Genomic DNA, 18,738 nt, shown 5'->3' on the forward strand with positions numbered 1-18,738 from the left:
GATTTTAATTAGGAAAAGGTTGTATTTGATTGTTGTTAGATCTCTGCTATGACTTTTGGTGAATATGTAACCAATTATGATGTATATGAACCATTTTGGTTGGGTATATTGATATGGTTACATGTTCTACAGTCGTGTACTAATGTGCTAACATGATATCTTCAACTGGTAACATGTTGAACTGAAATTGATACATATTATAGAAAATGTTGTTCTCAACTGGTAACATATTGATCTAGTAATGGTAACATGTTGAACAGAACTATTTGTCACCATTTTGGAGAAAGTTGTTACCATTTGTGTTGGTTTTTGGCAGAAAATGTTATCATAGCCATTTATATTGATTTTGGGTAAATGATTGAACCATTATTTTGTAACAAATGAAATCCTTTTTTTGATTAATTAATGAAAAAAAAATAGAAAAATCATCACAATGGATGAAAAACAAAGAAAACTTCATTTCTTTTTTCAGGTTTATGGATGAAAATAGTTTCAATAAATTTGTTAACATATTAAAATGGGAACAATGAATTTTTTTAAATTTTATTTTGACTTTTAATTTGAATTAAAAGATGAAGGTGAAGGTGAGAGAATGCTTATTGAAGGTGATGAAGATGATGATGATGATGAATGGAGTTCAAGATAAATATGAAACGGGTCTATTTGAGCCGTCTTATTATTTCAGACGGATACTTTCGTCTGAATTAAGAATTTGTGTACGGAGTAATTTATAATTTGGCCCCACCTATAATTGTATCATGGCTACGCGAATTAAGAACGTCTCCCTAACTGGGCTAAAAGGGGCTTCTAATAGCTTATACCCGGTGTTCATTTTATTCAGACACGTCCTATGTTCATTTGGTTCATTTGTTTAGGCCTTTAGAATCGTTCTCTTTGATACCACTTTGTAACAAGATATCCCGATTAAATGGAACTGTTACCATCTCGGAAACCCCCTGTTTCACGGGTGTCGTACTAGTTGAGTTAAAATCCATTGACCATTTTAAAATGTTTCAACCAAACACTAGAATAATTATCGCCATTTGAAATCGATAATGAAGCCAAGTTGAAAAATAAGACAGCACTAACGATCCTAGACTCCTAGTAGTATAGGTCTTAAAAACGTGCAACCTCCGGCATAACCAGAAAGGATGATTTCCTCAGCTTGACCTGAACCACTCTGAAGAACATAATTAATTTATTAAAAAAATCTACAAACAACTTTCTACTTTCTTCATCAAATTCTATCAATCAAATTCAAAGATCATCAAATTCCTGTAATTTATATGCATATTCAATTTCGATTTTGATTTCATTTCATCCTTAATCACTCTCTTCGGCTGATCTGCTCCCCCGGTAATTCCTCGATTATTATCTCTTCTTATTTGAATTTCGCGAACGTCCATGGTTAATTTGAATCGAGTTTCGTGATATCAATAATTCATGATTGTTTCGCGTTTTTTGATTGAAGCTGTCAATTTTGTTGATGTTGATTTTGAAGATAGAATTCTAGCTTCGTCTAGTAGCTGTAATTTTAGCGAAATAGATGTTTATCGGGAGGAAAGTATTTCAGCGGCTATTGCTTTCGGAAAATGATTTCGTTTTGTTTTATCATGTTTTTGTTGTTTTAGTTGGAGCCTATGACGGATTTTTATTTGGTTCCGGATTATGATGGAATAAAACAAAACGACTTACTATTTTGGCCGCGCCTCTGCTTATTGTCAAGTAGCAGTCGTTCAGAGTAGTTGTAAATGTCATTTGAGACCTCCCTGCCTTGCAATTTTCCTTGAGGCACTGGGTTAATGTTTTCATTGTCACAAGGTTTAGCGGAGTGGTAAATGTGACACCACTTTCATTCGCTATGTTATTAGGAGACATGAATGAACATGGGAAGGAATGAATTCTTTTTTCGTAAATGAAAGCTATTGACATAAAATTTGGCACATAGTTTGCTCTCATATGCATGAAAGATTATGACTTCGTGCAAATGCATCAATAAATAGCGTCATTTTAGAAAATTGTTTTTGTAAATGGTCGTGTAATCAGACTAAGTCTGATTAATATAACAGACGGATGGAGGTGGATTTTGGAGTAATGTGGAGCTGATATTTGACTCTAGTTGGATATTACAGACATTCAGATTGGGATAACAGATTCAGTGTATCAGATTTGTAAGTTTTGCATGTGTACATGAAATGCCAATAAATGCTAACTCTAGTTTCAGCTGTTTTTTTGATGGAATTTTTTCCATCTTTAGACCTAAAATGTTGGTTGAAAATAAAATTATCACCCATCTACTTTCAGAGGGTAAACTGTTCTTCTCACACTATAAGTGTTAACTGCTTTAAAATACTTCTTAGGGTTCAGACGATGCATCGCGTCGGTAGCGCGGGGAATGCATCTGGTTCAAATCGTCCTCGCAAGGAGAAGAGGTTTACGTATGTGCTGAATGCTTCTGATGACACGAAGGTCTGTATGTTGCTCTGCTATTTTATTAACTCGTAATTCGTTTGTGGTTTGTTTTCTTTTGCAATGCCTCATATCTTTAATTTTTCTGGGTCTAGAGAAAGATGTCAACTTCCTACGTAGATATCACTGTTGTTGTTTTTTCCACAATAGACGGCCGGCATTACATCTTGTTTTTCCAATTTATATGATTCCGTTACAATTTGTTTCGGTAGACTTTAAGAAGGGAAGGAAATGGGAGGGGAAGGGGAGGGTGGGAAAAGGAGGAAAGGGACGGGGGTGGAGCTTTTGCGTTTTCGCTCCAGTCGTACTTATGTTGGATGGATTATAATTTGGCTTGTAGGAGGGAAAATGGATCGCCATTTCCCTCGGCATCCATTTCCCTTCAATCCCACTTTGCTATCCAAACAAGTGTTCCCCTTTCCATCAGGTCAGCAACCCCAAAACTACGCTCTTGTTTCGACCCCAGAAATCCCTGCCTTCAAACAAAGCAAAAGTGTAATTTCTTGATTATCTGATGTGTTAATAATAGTTTTGATTCATTAAGTAGTCGTCATCCTCGGTTTTGGATGGTGTCTATTGTAAACAGTTACTGAATTTTATTCTTAGATTATAAGGATGGTTAACTTTTCTATTTTTATTTTTCGAGAAATCACTCAGCTTTTTCTATCTTTCAATATCCCATTATCTTGCTTGTCATTTGCACATATCTGGCTTCACAATTGTTTCTATGTGCTGTGGTATAACTCAAGGCTTTGGACTTCAAAGAGGCATTTAATGCTGTCTCCTTTGTCATCTGTTATGGCATTTTTAAGCTTTGGAAAACCATAGTATGGTTAAGCATTGTATAATTATATTGAATTAGGTGATTTTACCATTTTTTTTTTGTCATGATAGGCATTTAAGGAAATTGCGCTACTAGTAAAATTTGTGCTTGTTTTTAATTTGTGGCTATTCAACATGAGCACCTTTGATCACCTCTAACGTTTCCCTACTTCTCTGGATTCTGCTCTCCAGATGAGTGCAGTGTTTGGAGTTTGCTTTTTGACTGCAACATTCATAGTTTTTTATGCAGTCAGTTTGTGGATTATACTCGGATGATTTTGTTGATGCTATCAGTGTAGAGTAATATAATATGTTAACCTGAAGCCTATTTTTTGCCACTAGTCTGATGATTTTTTGTCGATAGATACCCCAGGCTTTGTTGATTTTCCCTTTTATGTCTTCATTTTTTCCCTGAAGGCCCATGTAGCCTCTTCAATGTTCTAATGTTTACAGATACAACTTCTCTAAAAAACATCAAATTTATCAGCAACTAAGAACCAGTCCGTGCTTTCATCCTGTGCCTGCAGTAGATAGTAGCTGTTCAAGTGGTTTGAGGCGTAGAGTTTTGATTCTTGACTAGGATGGTGTTTAAAGTGAATGAGTAGCGAGTAGAAGGAATCTTTAATAGGAAACTGGGAATGTCTTGTGTTCTGTTTCAAAATAGTTGTTAGTCATGGCACTAAGGGATGGGAATCTTACTTACCAGGGATTAGCAGCACTCACTTATCTTCATGAATGTTCTTGCATTCTTAATATGGAGTAAATATGATGTGGACTGGAGCACAACAAAATTTTGATACTTAATTGAAGTTATCCACTGTTTTCTACTGGCTGTAGGCTGGTAGCAACTGTTATCTCAATTATCATCCCACTAGGCTAGTTGTGGGTGAAATTTTGCTCCTTCGTTCGGATTTCATAAGTTTTTGGTTACATCTGTTGGTTTGAAAATTTCTCAGTATGTCTGGTTGAAAATTCCTTATATATGGATTTGTATGCATACCCCTAAGCAATACTTACTTTTAAGTTTGCCTACCTATTTATGCATTAGCTAACTTCTTTAATGTTGCCGACAATTTGCCGTATGTGCATGATATGCGCAGCTCATGTTTCATTTTGTTGACTACTGTCAAAACCTCGCATGCCATTTTTGTAGTTTCCCTGCTTAATTGTCAATGGTTTACTTTTGTTTACTCAAATTTGTTTGTCTCATTGCATCTCGCTTCTCAGCACTATGCTGGCATAAACTGCCTGGCTGTTTTGAAGGGAAATGGCTCTGACAGAAGCGACTATCTTTTTACTGGATGCCGTGATGGAACATTGAAGAGATGGGCTGTAGATGTAGAATCTGCTACCTGCTCGGCTACCTTTGAATCACATGTGGATTGGGTACCGTTTTCCCCCCCCCTTCAGTATTCTTCCCACTTGTTCTTGCCGTCATTTTGGTTGCATTTGGTTGCATGTCTTCATTTCTGAGAGCTTATATCTGATGTTTGTTGGAATTTTCTGTTTGATTGAGGGGTATTTTCAACAATCTTTCTGTTGCAGGTAAATGACGCGGTTGTTTTAGGTGATCACACACTTGTGTCTTGCTCTTCAGACGCTACACTTAAGGTTGGAAATAGCTGACAGTTAACGCTACTTCCTTTGTTTCTCAATGTTCCTCACATTTCATTTTTTTGCGATCTCCAATACGACACTTACACCATTTTTTTTGCATTTATATATTACTTTTTTTTTTCTAGAATTGTAATTTTACAAATATTTTTGGATAAAAAATATAACGTAATTGCTCTTTCATGTACACGTTTTACCCTTTCATGTACTTTTTTCCATTCACTACCCTTTTCTAAAAAACACAAAAAAAGAGTTCTCTCCTTTTCTCTTACTCTATAAAATTAATCAAATTCTACAAATTATCAATTATTCATCTTAAGTTTCATATTAATTCTGGATTAGTGAATGCTTAAGTTAATGCTGAAATATTGATGTTGCTGGGTATGCTATATTGCTATGGACTCTTCGGCTCTTCCCCATCTTCTTTTTCTTGCCCTCGTCACTAAACTTACATGTCATTGCCACAATTCTTTTAACTAAGTTGATAGGAATTCAATTGTGGCACTCTAATGATACTAACTCCAATTGATTTGAGATCAATTAAGAATTGTGCTCAGATAAATTCAACAACGTCAATTCAATTGTCGAGGCATGTGCATGGGTGGTGAAGAGAAGGCCAGCAAAGTGGCGCGCAGTGGTTGGTGGCGGCGTCTGGGGTGGTGGTTGAGAGGTGGAGTGAGGATATTGATTGATAGAAAATAGAAAATAGATGGATGTTGAAATGGTAGGGGTATAATGGGAAATCATGTCCATGATTGAGTAAATCATGTACATGAATGAGCAATACCCAAAATATAAATATTTAGTATCATACTTAGTTGTTTTTTAAAACATATATATGGTCTAAGTTTCAGAACTTTGACCTATGAAAGTCAAACGGGAAGAACATTGTGAACTCGAGGAATCATTATTTTATTGTGTGCATTTATATTTATCTTTCTCATTTGAAAGCTTAAGTTTGCATTGTTTGATAATCATGCTGCAGACATGGAATTGCTTGTCTGACGGTGTTTGTACAAAGACTTTGCATCAGCACTCTGACTACGTTACCTGTCTTGGCGCTGCTGAACATAATGTAATTTCTTAGTCCACATTTTTGACACAAGTGAATTCTGTGGACTGGTCAACAAAATCTAATATTCTCTCAAGGCCATTTCCTGTAAATATTCTCATGGTGTGTTGTTTTGTTATTGTACTCACCACTTCCTGTTTGTATAATAGTATTTATTCTTTTTAGAGTAACATGATTGCTTCCGGTGGCCTTGGTGGAGAGGTATTTGTGTGGGACATTGAAGCTGCACTTACTCCAGTTTCAAAGTCAAATGATGGTACAGAAGAAGAATCTTTGAAAGGAATTAATGGTGGGGCAGGCACAGTTCCAATCACCAGTATACGTAGTATTAACTCAAGCAATAACATATCTTCTCACTCTCCCCCAAGTCATGGATATGTTCCTATTTCTGCCAAAGGCCACAAGGAGTCAGTTTATGCATTGGCGATGAATGATAGTGGAAGCATACTTGTTTCTGGTGGAACAGAAAAGGTAAAACTGATGCTATAGCATGCCAAATCATTTTGCTTTTTCAACGTGCATGTTGAAAGTTTGATGGCACTGATTGACCACTTACCTGGCCAGAACCATGGTAATTGTCATGATAATAACCACATAATTACACTTCAAAAGAACAATATTATAGGATCTATTCTATCTTAATGTCACCACCTTAATTGACCCCTTCGTTTAAATTAACCATCTTGTTGAAAAAATTTAATACGATTACATAGATATATTCAAAATTACGAGTGATACAAAGAGCATGACATAGAACAAATGATTTTTAGTAATAAGTTGGTGCAGAATCTCTGTTTGATGATTATCTCAGTGAGCAAGGGATTCTGCAATTTAATTATCGATAATGTGTGAAAATTGAAAGTGTCAAATTGGGTTGAGGTTCTGGAATTAAAGGCCTATTCAAGAGTTACAGGCTGCACTGGTTTTGGTTTCAAGAATGATTGAAAGCCAAATTACTTGCAGGTTTCATACTCTCTAATTTAGAGTGGTGTCAGAGTGACTATATCTAGAGGTAGCAAAACCTCAATTTGAAACAATATAACTCTCCAATCCATTGGCTTGTGTACATATGCTTTTGTCGCAAAGTTTAGGAAAAGATAATGTGTGTTATTGAGTACAAAGAATTATTCCTCAACTTACTGAAAGAGGATGGTGGGGGATGGGCCACCGATGGGGAGAGAAGATGGTGGGATGTAATTGTAACATTTGCAATTAAAAGTTACCATAATGGGAAATGTATACTATCAAATGAAATTGCACAAATGGAATATGTATATAAAGCAAATGATTAAAAAACTATTCGAATTTGGGGAAGTTTGGTTTAATGGTAAACACCTGAGATTTATCTTGCCGATAATTTGAATGATTTGTTACCATCAGAGTTTATAATGTATCGTAAGATGGTTAAGTGGTACTAATAAACAAAGCCATAAAAGGTGAAGAAACAATGCAGATGGAGCTTATATGACTACTCTGTAACAACCACAACCACAACCACAACAATAATATTACCCCACCCCAGTGCCTCAAGGGCTCCTGCAGATGGCAATATAGAAGGTGGTTGTATGTGCACAATCTTACCCTTTTGTCGTGGACACAAAGAGTCTGTTTCCTAAGTACCCATAATGAAATTTGTGTTGAGCTTATATGACTACTTTGACAACATTCCTCTTAAAGAAGCTGACTCATTGTAAGGCGGACATTTCAGAAGCTTGATTGTGTGAACATGCTCTTCCACCACGAATACTCTTTTATATATATATATATATTTTCCCATCTAGCTACAACCTTTTGGTTTTATTTTTTGTTGTTTAGGTTGTACGGGTTTGGGATCCTAGGTCTGGTTCAAAAACCATGAAGTTGCGAGGACATACTGACAACGTGAGGGCATTGCTATTGGATTCTACTGGCAGGTTTGACTAGTGTTACTGTTACATGTATTCTTGTATCAATATACAATTATTGCATTAGTTGTGAACCATTAGTGATTTATTATATTTGAGAATTTACAATGGATTAGAACACATGGCTAGTTAGAGTTTGAGCTTTCTTTTTATGCATGTCAGAAATGGTTTCTCTTTCTAGATCAGTTTCTGCACTTTAAACTTCGTTATTTGTACCATGTTCTTGTTGGGTCTTCAGACTCTTCACTATACTTCTGTACTGCACAACAATAAAGGCTTGGTCTTAAAATCGTTCGCAGTTGGCTAACATGAATCATCATTTAAGGCTCTCAATGAGGGGTAAAACAACGGAAACAAGAAGTGAAACGGGAAGGTTAACGTGAAATAAAAATAAGTATCATGAAATGTGAATTTTTTCTAACTAAAATTGAATAGATATATGCTTGTACATTACTTTTTAAGTAAAAAGTGAACTGTAATTTGTGAGACAATTTGATTATAGCTATATCCTTCTATGAGTAGCACTGAAAGATTTTGGGTGAGCTCTGATCTTTCTGTTGTCATCTGAACTTGTTCCAGTTAAGAAATGACTTCAATTCAATCAAATGACTGACATTTTGATTTCGTACAGGTATTGTATATCTGGCTCTTCTGATTCAATGATCAGGTATGCTTCCCTGCCTTCACAGGTTGAACATTTTTTCGCTTCGATGCAATTATTAATCTGAGGAGAAAAAATGACTTGTAGTTGCCTAGCTAAAAGCAGTGAAAGTGATATTATAACTTCACCATGCACAGATAAAATGCTACCAGAAATCTAGAATATCCTTGAAATTTATAGTGTCAATCCGACAATCTGTGGGGTCTGGCTAATTTTATTTGCATGCTAGCAAATTGGGTAGTGTGATCTAGCATTGCCGTCATATTTTGGTAGTGATACAATCTTTTGAAACGAAGATGATAAGGCTTAGAATGTCTTGTCATTAGTTGCTTAACTTGCAAGCAATATCTTTGACTCACTTTTTATTATGGATCATTTAGTTAACTTTCTTTCTCATGCTTAATTTCGTGAGCGTAGTAATTTTTTCCTGATACATGATATTAGCAATATCTCACCAGTGTTTACAATTTTGGACCCAAGGTCATATTCATGATAAGTAGAGAAGATAATGTATCATCAACTAAGCATTTAGCTTGCTTTCTGTAAGAAAACACTCTCTTATATATGTAAATATATTCTGACAATAGTTCTTACTATCATGTAGACTATGGGATCTAGGTCAGCAACGCTGTGTGCATTCGTATGCTGTTCATACAGATTCCGTGTGGGCTCTTGCAAGCACAGCAGCATTTACGCATGTTTATAGTGGTGGCAGAGACCAATCGGTGAGGAGCTCATCATGTTTGAGTTTACTAGAAGAGCTTAGATTATATTCCATCTGTCCTTTGTCCAGCAGCTTCCTCGTTGATTTCATGTTCTTACAAAATACTTTATACATTGCAGTTGTATTTGACTGACTTATCCACCAGAGAGAGCATCTTGATCTGTGAAGAAGAGCACCCTATTCTTCAAGTGGCGTTGAATGATGAAAGCATATGGGTTGCCACTACAGATTCTTCTGTTCATAGATGGCCAGCTGAAGTGCATAGTCCTCAGAAAGTGTTTCAAAAAGGAGGTTCATTCTTGGCTGGAAATTTGTCTTTTTCAAGGGCAAGAGCTTCCCTTGAAGGATCTACTCCGGTAAGATTTTAAGTTTTCATTTTATAGTTATTTATTTATTTGTGTTCAGTCTATGTTTAATAGTTAAGAGTCGGCTTCACATCTTATTAGGGCAGCCATATTCCATTATGGTTTTATGTGGTAGTAGCTGGTTTGAGTGTGTGACATGTTTTCCCTGTGTAATTGAAGGTGTTTCTCAATTCTGAGTTTTGCTTCTGTGGATCATGTCATATTAGAACATCGTGGAATGTCAAATATGAACGTCTGTATATTGTTTTACAGAAAGATAACAAAGATTCCCTCGAACCTTCCACTTTACTAGTTGTAATGGTTTTTCGGCAGAGAGCATGTGGTACTTGTTTTTCATGCTTTTAGGCATATTGGACTGCTGTTTGTATAATAATTAAAGATCCTATCTGAAGAATATAAGCCTATCTAACTTGTTGATAGCTGTTTTAGAAGACTATATAACTTTTTCTGTTTTGTGCTTCTAAAGTTTTGTGGAAGACATGCAGGCTTGTCAACCTCTTCTTAATTGAACCTGTGATACACGTTTGATTCGTAGTGTATGTATTCTTGTAGGTTCCTGTTCACCGGCAGCCAACCTTAACAATTCCTGGAACTCCAGCGATTGTGCAGCATGAAATATTAAACAACCGGAGGCATGTTCTTACCAAGGTATATGATACTGTGGTTTGCTAGCTTTAGACGTCAACATTCTTGTACCTTGGCTCAGGTTGTAATATCAGGCAATAAGATGCCTAAGATTTTGTGTTTCTTCTTGGTAGGATACCTCTGGCTCTGTAAAGTTATGGGAGATCACCAGGGGCATTACTATTGAAGATTATGGAGAGGTGATTTGATAAAATATTTACTTGTGATGAATGACCTGAATTTTTCAATAGTAGGAACTTGGAAGTAACACAAATGTTTGTTTGATAAGGCAAAATGATATACTGTGCATTGGCGACAGAATTTTTTGTTTTTGGTCAGTGGGTTTTCCCGAATCTTTCTTGGGTACCAGTTCAAATCATTCCTTTGTTTGGTACCTTTTCAGGTCAATTTTGAAGAAAAGAAGAAGGAACTATTCGAAATGGTGAGTGTTTATCTATTACATGGATGCTTATTAGATGTCATTATGTCAATCCTTTCTTTGTTTATGTTTCCCGTTCGAATCTTCAGGTGAGCATTCCCGCTTGGTTCACAGTGGACACTAGGCTTGGTAGTCTATCGATTCACTTGGACACACCGCAGTGCTTTTCAGCAGAGATGTATTCTATGGACCTTAACATAGTAGAGAAGCCCGAGGATGATAAGGTATCTCTTATAGCATCTCCATTCCTATTATTCTTTAATGATGCTTTTAAGTTGTTGTAAATGTAGAGATTTTTTCACATCAACACATCCTGATTATAAGCTACCTAGAAAATGTCTAGGCTATGTAGTGGAACTGAATGTTTGAAATTGAGTCATTTAGAACCGTTTGTCTTCGACAATTAGTTTGAAGAGCTGGAATGTTAGGCCTTTTCCTAGGTCCAACATAGAGTAATGTCTTAGACGAAATAAGAGATTTTGCTAACACCGTAAAGCAATTAAGCAACACATAATCAGCTGGTGCTTTGAGTGGATTGTAGAAATCAAATTACAGAACAGTTTATTGCCTTATGGACTAAACCCCAATTAGGTAACATAAAGATCTGGGGGCCAATGAGATTGTGAGGGGTAGGCTGCCGGTAGGGAAGACCTAAGGAAACATGAATAAAGGTGATTGTAAATGCTATAGCTTCATTGAGATTGAAGGAAATACAGCATTCAAGAGGACACTGGGGAAGGAAATAATCTGAATTGGTGGAGTAGTTCGACATAATTTTTTGGCCTTCTTTAATTTAACCACTTTTTGTTATCATTCTTAATGAATTATTTCTCTTTTTCAGATTTCTTATTTTTTCTAAAAAAGAAAAGAAAACACTACATTTTTACGACTTCCTTAGATTTTTTGTATATTAATTATTTATCTTGCTTTTTGTCCCCTTTTTTATATATATATTTTTTCATTTTTCTTTTATTTTTTCCAAGATAGAGAATAGTGGCTGGATGTTTTTTTTGTTCTGAGGTATCAACCCTTCTATGTAATAGTTCTTGACGCAGTTTTTTTTCTTAGGTCATTTGGAAGCAACCTCTTTGTGTTGCTAACACAAGAGTAAGGCTCCGTACATCCGACTTCCCTTACCCCGCAATTTGCGGGAGCCATTGAGGCACTGGTGTAACTTTGTTATAGTACTTAACTGGGTATTGACGGATTCTGACAATAATTTATGTTAGTCCACTGCAATTCAATTAGAAAATAACGTTCGATGATTGTTGTTGGTGTTGTAGCCACTTTACTAGTAAACTTGGAAAAAGAGACTCCAAAATATCCAATTTATGTTAGTCAACACCAAAGATTGCTGAATACGAAAATGCCTCCACACCCTGAAATAACCTGAATCAAACCTGGAAATGACCCAATACTTCTCAAAACTTAAAAAGTAGCAGTGGAGAGATATCATACTGGGTATGATCAATGTGATTATATTAATTTAGTTGAATAGTGGGAGTCGATGATCTTTTCACCAAATATGGATCCTAAAAAGCTTTGTTTAGAATTAACGTGTCCACATTTTAAATAATCTGAAATAAAATCTAACTGAACTTGACTCATTCCAAAATTGAAACAAACCTAAAATATATAGACGTAGAAAAGACAGAACCTAATTTAGTTCCAAATGAACTAAGCCATATCTAATTTTACCCTGATTGAATTTAACTGAATACAAGGTATACCCAAATCACAGGCAATCTGAAATAACCTTACTTGAACCCATTGGTGTGCTCCGTCTGCTACATATAATGTAAAGTGTGATATTGTTACATCCTTTTGCATCGTTTTATTGCCTTAAAAGACAAAGCTTTCTAAGTCAATCTCTCGATAACAAGTATAGTTGCTCTTGCAGAAAAAAAAATCTACGTGTGCCCTAAAACCCTTTCTTGCTATTAGACTTATCCTATAATGCTAATAATAAAAATTGATGTTTCTACTTTTGTAGATTAATCTGGCTCGAGAAACGCTCAAGGGTTTGTTAGCGCATTGGTTGGCGAAAAGAAAGCAGAGACTAGGATCCCAAACGTTAGCAAATGGTGAAGCTCAATCCGCAAAGGATATATCTGCCAGAAGCATGCCTCGTTCACGACTTGAGGTTGATGGTAGCGCGGAAAATGATTCAATGGTGTATCCTCCTTTTGAATTTTCTGTTCTTTCTCCTCCTTCCATTATTACTGAGGGTTCTCAAGGAGGTGCATGGCGGAAAAAAATAACTGACTTAGATGGCACCGAGGATGAGAAGTATTTCCCATGGTGGGTTTTGGATTGTATTATGAGCAACCGCCTGCCACCAAGAGAAAATACAAAGTAAGTTCTTGTCTCAATTCTTGGTTTTTGGTATTTGTTAGTTCATAGAAGTGAGTTAAATTTTGATATAAAGATACTTGATTCTCTGATTCCGTGGTCTCCAAAAAAGGTGTATTGTTTTGGGTAAATCAGTTCAGTATATCAAAGTTGGGGACATGAAATCACCCTGATCTATTTGATTAAGTTGCTAGATCACTATTCCAGTGTAAATACGTCATTAGTACGCGGTTGTAGCCAGAAAAAAGTTGAGCATTATATAGAAAACTAAATGTTACTGATTAGGTATGGTCTTATATCTAGTACTCCCTCCTATTCTAAATAACCTTCCTCCTTTCCTTTTTTATCTATTCACAATACCTTCCCCATTTCTTTATTTAGTAAAGTTTTATACTTATTTTAATCACCTCACCCCACAACAATACTTATTTTAATCACCTTACCCCACAATAATACTTATTTTAATCACCCCACCCACAATAATACCCCACAATACCTTCCCTCCCTCCAATTACCTCACCCCACCACAATACTTTAACTTATTTAATTCGGGTTTCCTTAATTCTCGTGCCATCCTTGAATAGGGAATGTTATCTAGAATAGGAGGGAGTAATTGGTGTATATTCAGAATAAACTAGATAAACCTAGATAAGCCAAATATAATAAAGGAAGGGGACACTCAGGTTTCTGGTGCTCCCGTTATCAATGTGTAATTATATAGGAAAGTCATTAAGCCTTATAGGTTATTCTGTCATAGTTGGACAGTTCGTGAATTTATCTTATTTTGGCGGCTCTCAGTTACATAAAAGCTTTCTCCAGCTACTGTTGAAGGCTTAAATGCTTTCATGTCGGAGAGAGAATTGAGACACTTCTCCTCCTTACATTTCCTGTTTTGTTGTGACGTAATTCCATCGTCATCTTAGTTAACTAGAACACACTATTGGCAAAATACTAATGGATTTTTACCTGTTGGCCTGGCTCTGTTACTAAGCATGCCTGATAACTTGATGTGAACTACTCTATTTGTTTACTTGCTTCACCTTCACTTGGGTGTTCATTGATAATCATTGAATGATTGATTTGGCTGTATATCTGCAGGTGCAGCTTTTACCTGTATCCATGTGAAGGGACTACAGCAAAAATTGTTACGCAAGGGAAATTGAGTGCGCCCCGTATATTAAGAATACAAAAGGTTAGAGCTACGACTATCATTATGAAAAAAGCAAGTTCTTTGCATTGTGCATATATTGCATGCAATGATGCCATGTGGACCTTTTCCAACATTATTTTGAAAAAAAACTGTTTTCTATCAAAAAAAGTCAAATTTCCGTTTTGACTTAACAAAAACCATGATTCCCCCCCCCTAAAGATCCAATAATTGCAATTAACAAACACTTACATTTATCTTCACTAGTTTTTACCCTACCCTCTTCATCTGATCTCCTTCGTCACTACTCGCTACTTTTCGGGCCTCAACCACTCTGTTCCAACCCCAAGGTAATGTGACCCTTTCTAGTTTCTACTGCCCCCATTATCTTCGCACATTGTCGTCAATATATGGGGCGTTATCATGAGGAAAATGTAGAGTTTGGGGGGGAATGAAAGCAATAGGAGGTAGAAGAGGTTTGGAGGGAGGATAAAGAAAGGAGAATGAGGGTAATGATTATGTGGAGGAGTAGAGGAGCTATAAGGTGATTAAAGATAAGGGTGGAGATAGCTGTGAGGGAGGACTGGAGGAGATAAGGGAAAAAAAGGATTACGCATCGGATGTATTACATCATACCCCTTTTAGTAATTGAGTTTACATGTATTTTTTCTGAGCAATGTTTTATTTTTTAGCTTAATGTTTAAGTGAACGAGCTCAAAAATTTTATAGTAATACTCATATTCTTTAAAATAAAACTCGAAAAGTTTATTATAAAACTCAGAAAGTACACAATCACATGTACTACCTCTTGTGTATAATCTAGGAAGTAGGAACTGATATAAGGTGGTTGGGGTGGGAGATGAAGCTGAGACAAAAGGTGGTGAAGAGAGGAGTAGATATAATAAGTGACCTGAGAGGAGGAAATTGGATTAAACTGTAAGATTTTTAGTTTCTAACTAAGGGATTAAGTAGAGAAGAAAACAAAATCACGTTTTCCGTCTAGTTAAACTGCGAAGTTGACTTTTTTTTTTTTTTATATAGAAATCGTCTACTGGTACTTTTTTTTTGGTAGAAATCGTCTACTAGTACTTTTTTTTATGGTTCTGCTGGTACTTAGCAAGTGGATTGTAATGTTTTGGTACCTTTGGGCAAAAAAAATAATGGTAGGTACCTTCATGCAAGATGGTGTAAATGTTAGTTACCTTATGTACAAAAAAAAACCTATATTAAACTAGATAATAATTAAGAATAACATATGTTTATAATTAAAATTAAAGAAAATAAACATTTGAAGAAGATGTTAATCAGACCTGTTTCTAACTAACCCAAATCGAAACCCGTACACACGAAGTATACCCGACCCGTATTTTACCCGAACCTGAAATGAACAAACCTGTAACCCGCCGCAACCTGTTTGATAGGTCTAGAGGGAGTATTCTTTTAAAAGTAATATTATTGGATTTATGAGGACCGACTACTTAGTGTGTCTGGTTTAACTACACACTCTATGTAATCAAGTTTGAAGAATTAGTTGATGGAAGTATAAATACTCTGTTTATGCTAGCATCTTTTTGTTACATTGATGCAGAAAGATTTATCTGCTGAATTCATGTTTTAGAAGCTCATTGTGTAATATGTAATTCAAGTAGTTTTCTGCTTGATCTTCCTTCTGGAGAAAGGCCTGTTTACCTCAATTGTCTACTCAGCAAATAACTCGTAGAAGCTTTTGTTCTGTTTGTGAATTTGCTCATAGCTAGTGGCACTCTAGCTAGTTTATTCCGTTGACAATGTATCCCAAGTGATATTTCTGGTGGTTTTAGTATGTAAACACGCCGTTTTCCCCCCCTGTGCCTCTTGAGCAAGCTCCATTGTTTGTAGTGCAAATACAGATCCTTTCGTAGGACTTGTTTTCTAATATAATATGCACCTATAAGCTGTGGTTTGGAACATTGACGGAGAGTACTTGATGGATAATTAGAGTCCGGTCTGGATATTATTTTGTTTTTGATAGTTACCCTCTGGATATTATGGATCTGCCTTATGATAAAAAGAACCATATCCAATTTAGGTTATTTTGCTTTATTCCATCTGTAATCATAATCCATAACCACAGAATATTAGTCTCCGTCTCCATTGAAAATGGAAATGTGAATCTGCCTTATACCATTATTTTCTTTTAGGTTATCATCTATGTCATTGAAAAGATGGTCCTGGACAAACCATTAGAGGGTGTTGCTGGAGAACAGACATTTCCCATGTTGGCTGGAGGTCCATTACAGAACTCAGGCGCCCTAGGAGACGGCTCTCTTAAAACAGGGTTGAGACCTTGGCAGCGGCTGAAGCCTTCTATTGAAGTCTTATGCAACGATCAGGTAAAATTAAATTTTATCACACAATTCTGAGTCTTTTTAATCTGTTGAAGCTTTATCTATAAGAGTGCTCCTAGTATTCTATGGTGGGAACACATGTTTCTTAATAACGTATATTTGCTGTTCCTGTTAACAATCATCCATTTCATAATCTTCTCTTTGCTGAATTTAGGACGTGATGTAAGAAGAAAATGTATGGATATACTAACTTGTACAGCACACTTCTCTGAGCCGTTGATCTAAAATTGGGAGAGTATAAAACGTTTAATTTCACTTGTCTATGACTTTAATCTAGATTTCTGGAATGAGCGATGTATAGTGTTATATGCGTAGCTAATTGAATTGTGAAATGTTTTATCCTCTTACTCGCCATTGATAATTCGGGTTTAGCCATGTATCTTCTACATACTGGCAAATGAGCGCTTGAGGTTCTTTCTCAAATTGAATCTTCAAACTCTTGATTGTCTTCGTGTGTCAGGTCTTATCCCCGGATATGAGCTTGGCAACTGTTCGCGCATACGTTTGGAAGAAACCCGAAGACTTGGTACTACACTATCGCGTAATGCAGCAGGCAAAGTGACAATATTTAGAGGGGCGAGGTTTGTCTTCTCTGGATTTTGGATTCTTAATTGACCTCAGCTGAATGGAAATTTGGTACATGATACTTAGCCTTGTTTAGTTAGGTTTTTGTTTTCTTTATTCAGAGTCTCGGACTAATGATTGGGGTAACTTTGTTTGATAGATCTGGGTGTGTGTTGTGGACTTGTGTCTGAATTGTCTTGAGTAGAGAAAATCTTCAAGTATAAGTATTAACCAGAGACATGGCAACTATTTCCAAAGGCTTTTGTTTTCTGTTTTTCCCTGTCTCAGCTCTAAACTTATTTACCACTCTTGTTTTTCCCAACAAAGTGGGTTCCAGCTACTTTCGATAGAGAAGTCATTGAGGCGGGTATCATAACCTGGGTTAGACACTTGTCAACACCAAAACTTCCATTGTGGCTACTTTGAACCAAAAACAAAACAAAGTAGATAGCAATCATTACTTTTCAACGTACATGATCTGTCGCTTATTTGTGTTAGAAATTTGCTTGACTTTCTGCTTCTGAATCTCTCATTTTCTTACTTCTTCCTTTCAGGGTGGGACTTAGTGGCTTCTGGGGATGGAAGCTTACCCTCTTAGCTCTTAGGGCGTGGTTAGTAAGTATTTCACGATTCACTATCTTTATTCAGATCCGTCGGTTGCTTCCTTGTAAAATGAAGAAGAAATCGGTTGCCGAATTAGCAGCAGTCATTAGGCTTCCTGAGAAGTTCCTGATAGGCATTTTTCCGATAATGAATGTGTTCGCCAACTTCAAAACGCTAATCTTTGTCACGGAAGCTTATGTGAATACTGATACCCTTTTCCGTGGAGCGTGCTTGCAATTATTGAAGGTATTCTGTGTGTAAAGATCGGAATCCCGATTATGACGTCGAAAAGCCATGTAGATTTGTAACTTTTAAAGAGTTCCAGTAATAGGAGATAGAAGCAAAGTACCTGTGATGTGAAAGTAAATTACTTAAGAGGGAAATAAATTGAAGCCCGTTGTTCGGACAGTTATTGGTTTTATTTCCTGCTTGTCCAGCTTGTGTATACATTACGTTCGCGGGCGTTATGCTAAATTATGCGGCCCTTTTGACGTGTAAACATGGCCTTTTTCTGATTTAAGAATTGTGGAGAACAAAAAAATAATAACCCCACTTTGGAATGAAAAGGGATCAGTCTTGTTTGATATTATTAAAAATTTATTCTGTACTATATTGTATTACGTTGTTCTTCAATTTCAGCCAAAAAAGAAATCTTATGAGGCACAAAAGCTAGCACAATATAAGGGGATGAGGATTTGTACTCGTAATCTATTGTCACGATACCTCGATTTTAAGTCTTAACCACTAGGCTAAGACTAGTATAAAAATTGTCATTATAATAATTACCCCTTCTCTAAGCTAAATAATCCTCTCAACTATAAAAAAATCCTCATTTGATCTTTCAACAATCGCCCTTTAGACTCATTGGTTGATGGTTGATTGCCATTTGCCAACGGGTGCTCTGTTGCCATCGCCATTTCTATTGTTTCTTGCTCTAAACTCATCGACTTCATCTCCAGCGAGTTCCCTCCGCTCCTTCAAATTTAAAATA

The 18,738-nt window shown here is 36.2% G+C and overlaps 1 protein-coding gene across 4 annotated transcripts; it reads left to right on the plus strand.

Moving 5' to 3' along the window:
* The first annotated feature begins 1,035 nt into the window (after nucleotides 1–1,035).
* LOC141657503 (uncharacterized) lies at nucleotides 1,036–18,343 on the plus strand. 4 transcript variants are annotated; one of them, XM_074464764.1, is made up of 19 exons: nucleotides 1,036–1,356; nucleotides 2,361–2,469; nucleotides 4,519–4,677; nucleotides 4,837–4,902; nucleotides 5,891–5,980; nucleotides 6,143–6,448; nucleotides 7,793–7,890; nucleotides 8,513–8,548; nucleotides 9,147–9,267; nucleotides 9,386–9,622; nucleotides 10,184–10,279; nucleotides 10,390–10,455; nucleotides 10,659–10,697; nucleotides 10,784–10,918; nucleotides 12,688–13,049; nucleotides 14,145–14,238; nucleotides 16,374–16,565; nucleotides 17,041–17,161; nucleotides 17,699–18,343. In XM_074464764.1, exons 2-18 carry the CDS (start codon nucleotides 2,371–2,373, stop codon nucleotides 17,140–17,142), a joined length of 2,298 nt encoding a protein of 765 aa, XP_074320865.1. In that variant the 5' UTR covers nucleotides 1,036–1,356; nucleotides 2,361–2,370; the 3' UTR covers nucleotides 17,143–17,161; nucleotides 17,699–18,343. The 4 variants fall into 4 exon arrangements, 2 of the variants coding, with proteins under 2 accessions (XP_074320865.1, XP_074320866.1); XR_012548778.1 differs by having other exon boundaries at nucleotides 1,076–1,356; nucleotides 17,041–17,216; XM_074464765.1 differs by having other exon boundaries at nucleotides 1,108–1,356; nucleotides 2,368–2,469.
* The last annotated feature ends 395 nt before the right edge of the window (nucleotides 18,344–18,738 follow it).

Source organism: Silene latifolia, chromosome 5 (assembly GCF_048544455.1).
Source record: "Silene latifolia isolate original U9 population chromosome 5, ASM4854445v1, whole genome shotgun sequence".
NCBI classification, from domain to species: Eukaryota; Viridiplantae; Streptophyta; class Magnoliopsida; order Caryophyllales; family Caryophyllaceae; genus Silene; species Silene latifolia.

What these genes read in the sequence shown, in the direction of transcription:
- LOC141657503 (XM_074464764.1), top strand. Translation starts at nt 2,371, where the DNA reads ATGCATCGCGTCGGTAGCGCGGGGAATGCATCTGGTTCAAATCGTCCT. An exon ending in TTGAATCACATGTGGATTGG is followed by an intron (nt 4,678 to 4,836) that starts GTACCGTTTTCC and finishes TTTCTGTTGCAG; the next exon opens with GTAAATGACGCGGTTGTTTT. An exon ending in CCACCAAGAGAAAATACAAA is followed by an intron (nt 13,050 to 14,144) that starts GTAAGTTCTTGT and finishes GTATATCTGCAG; the next exon opens with GTGCAGCTTTTACCTGTATC.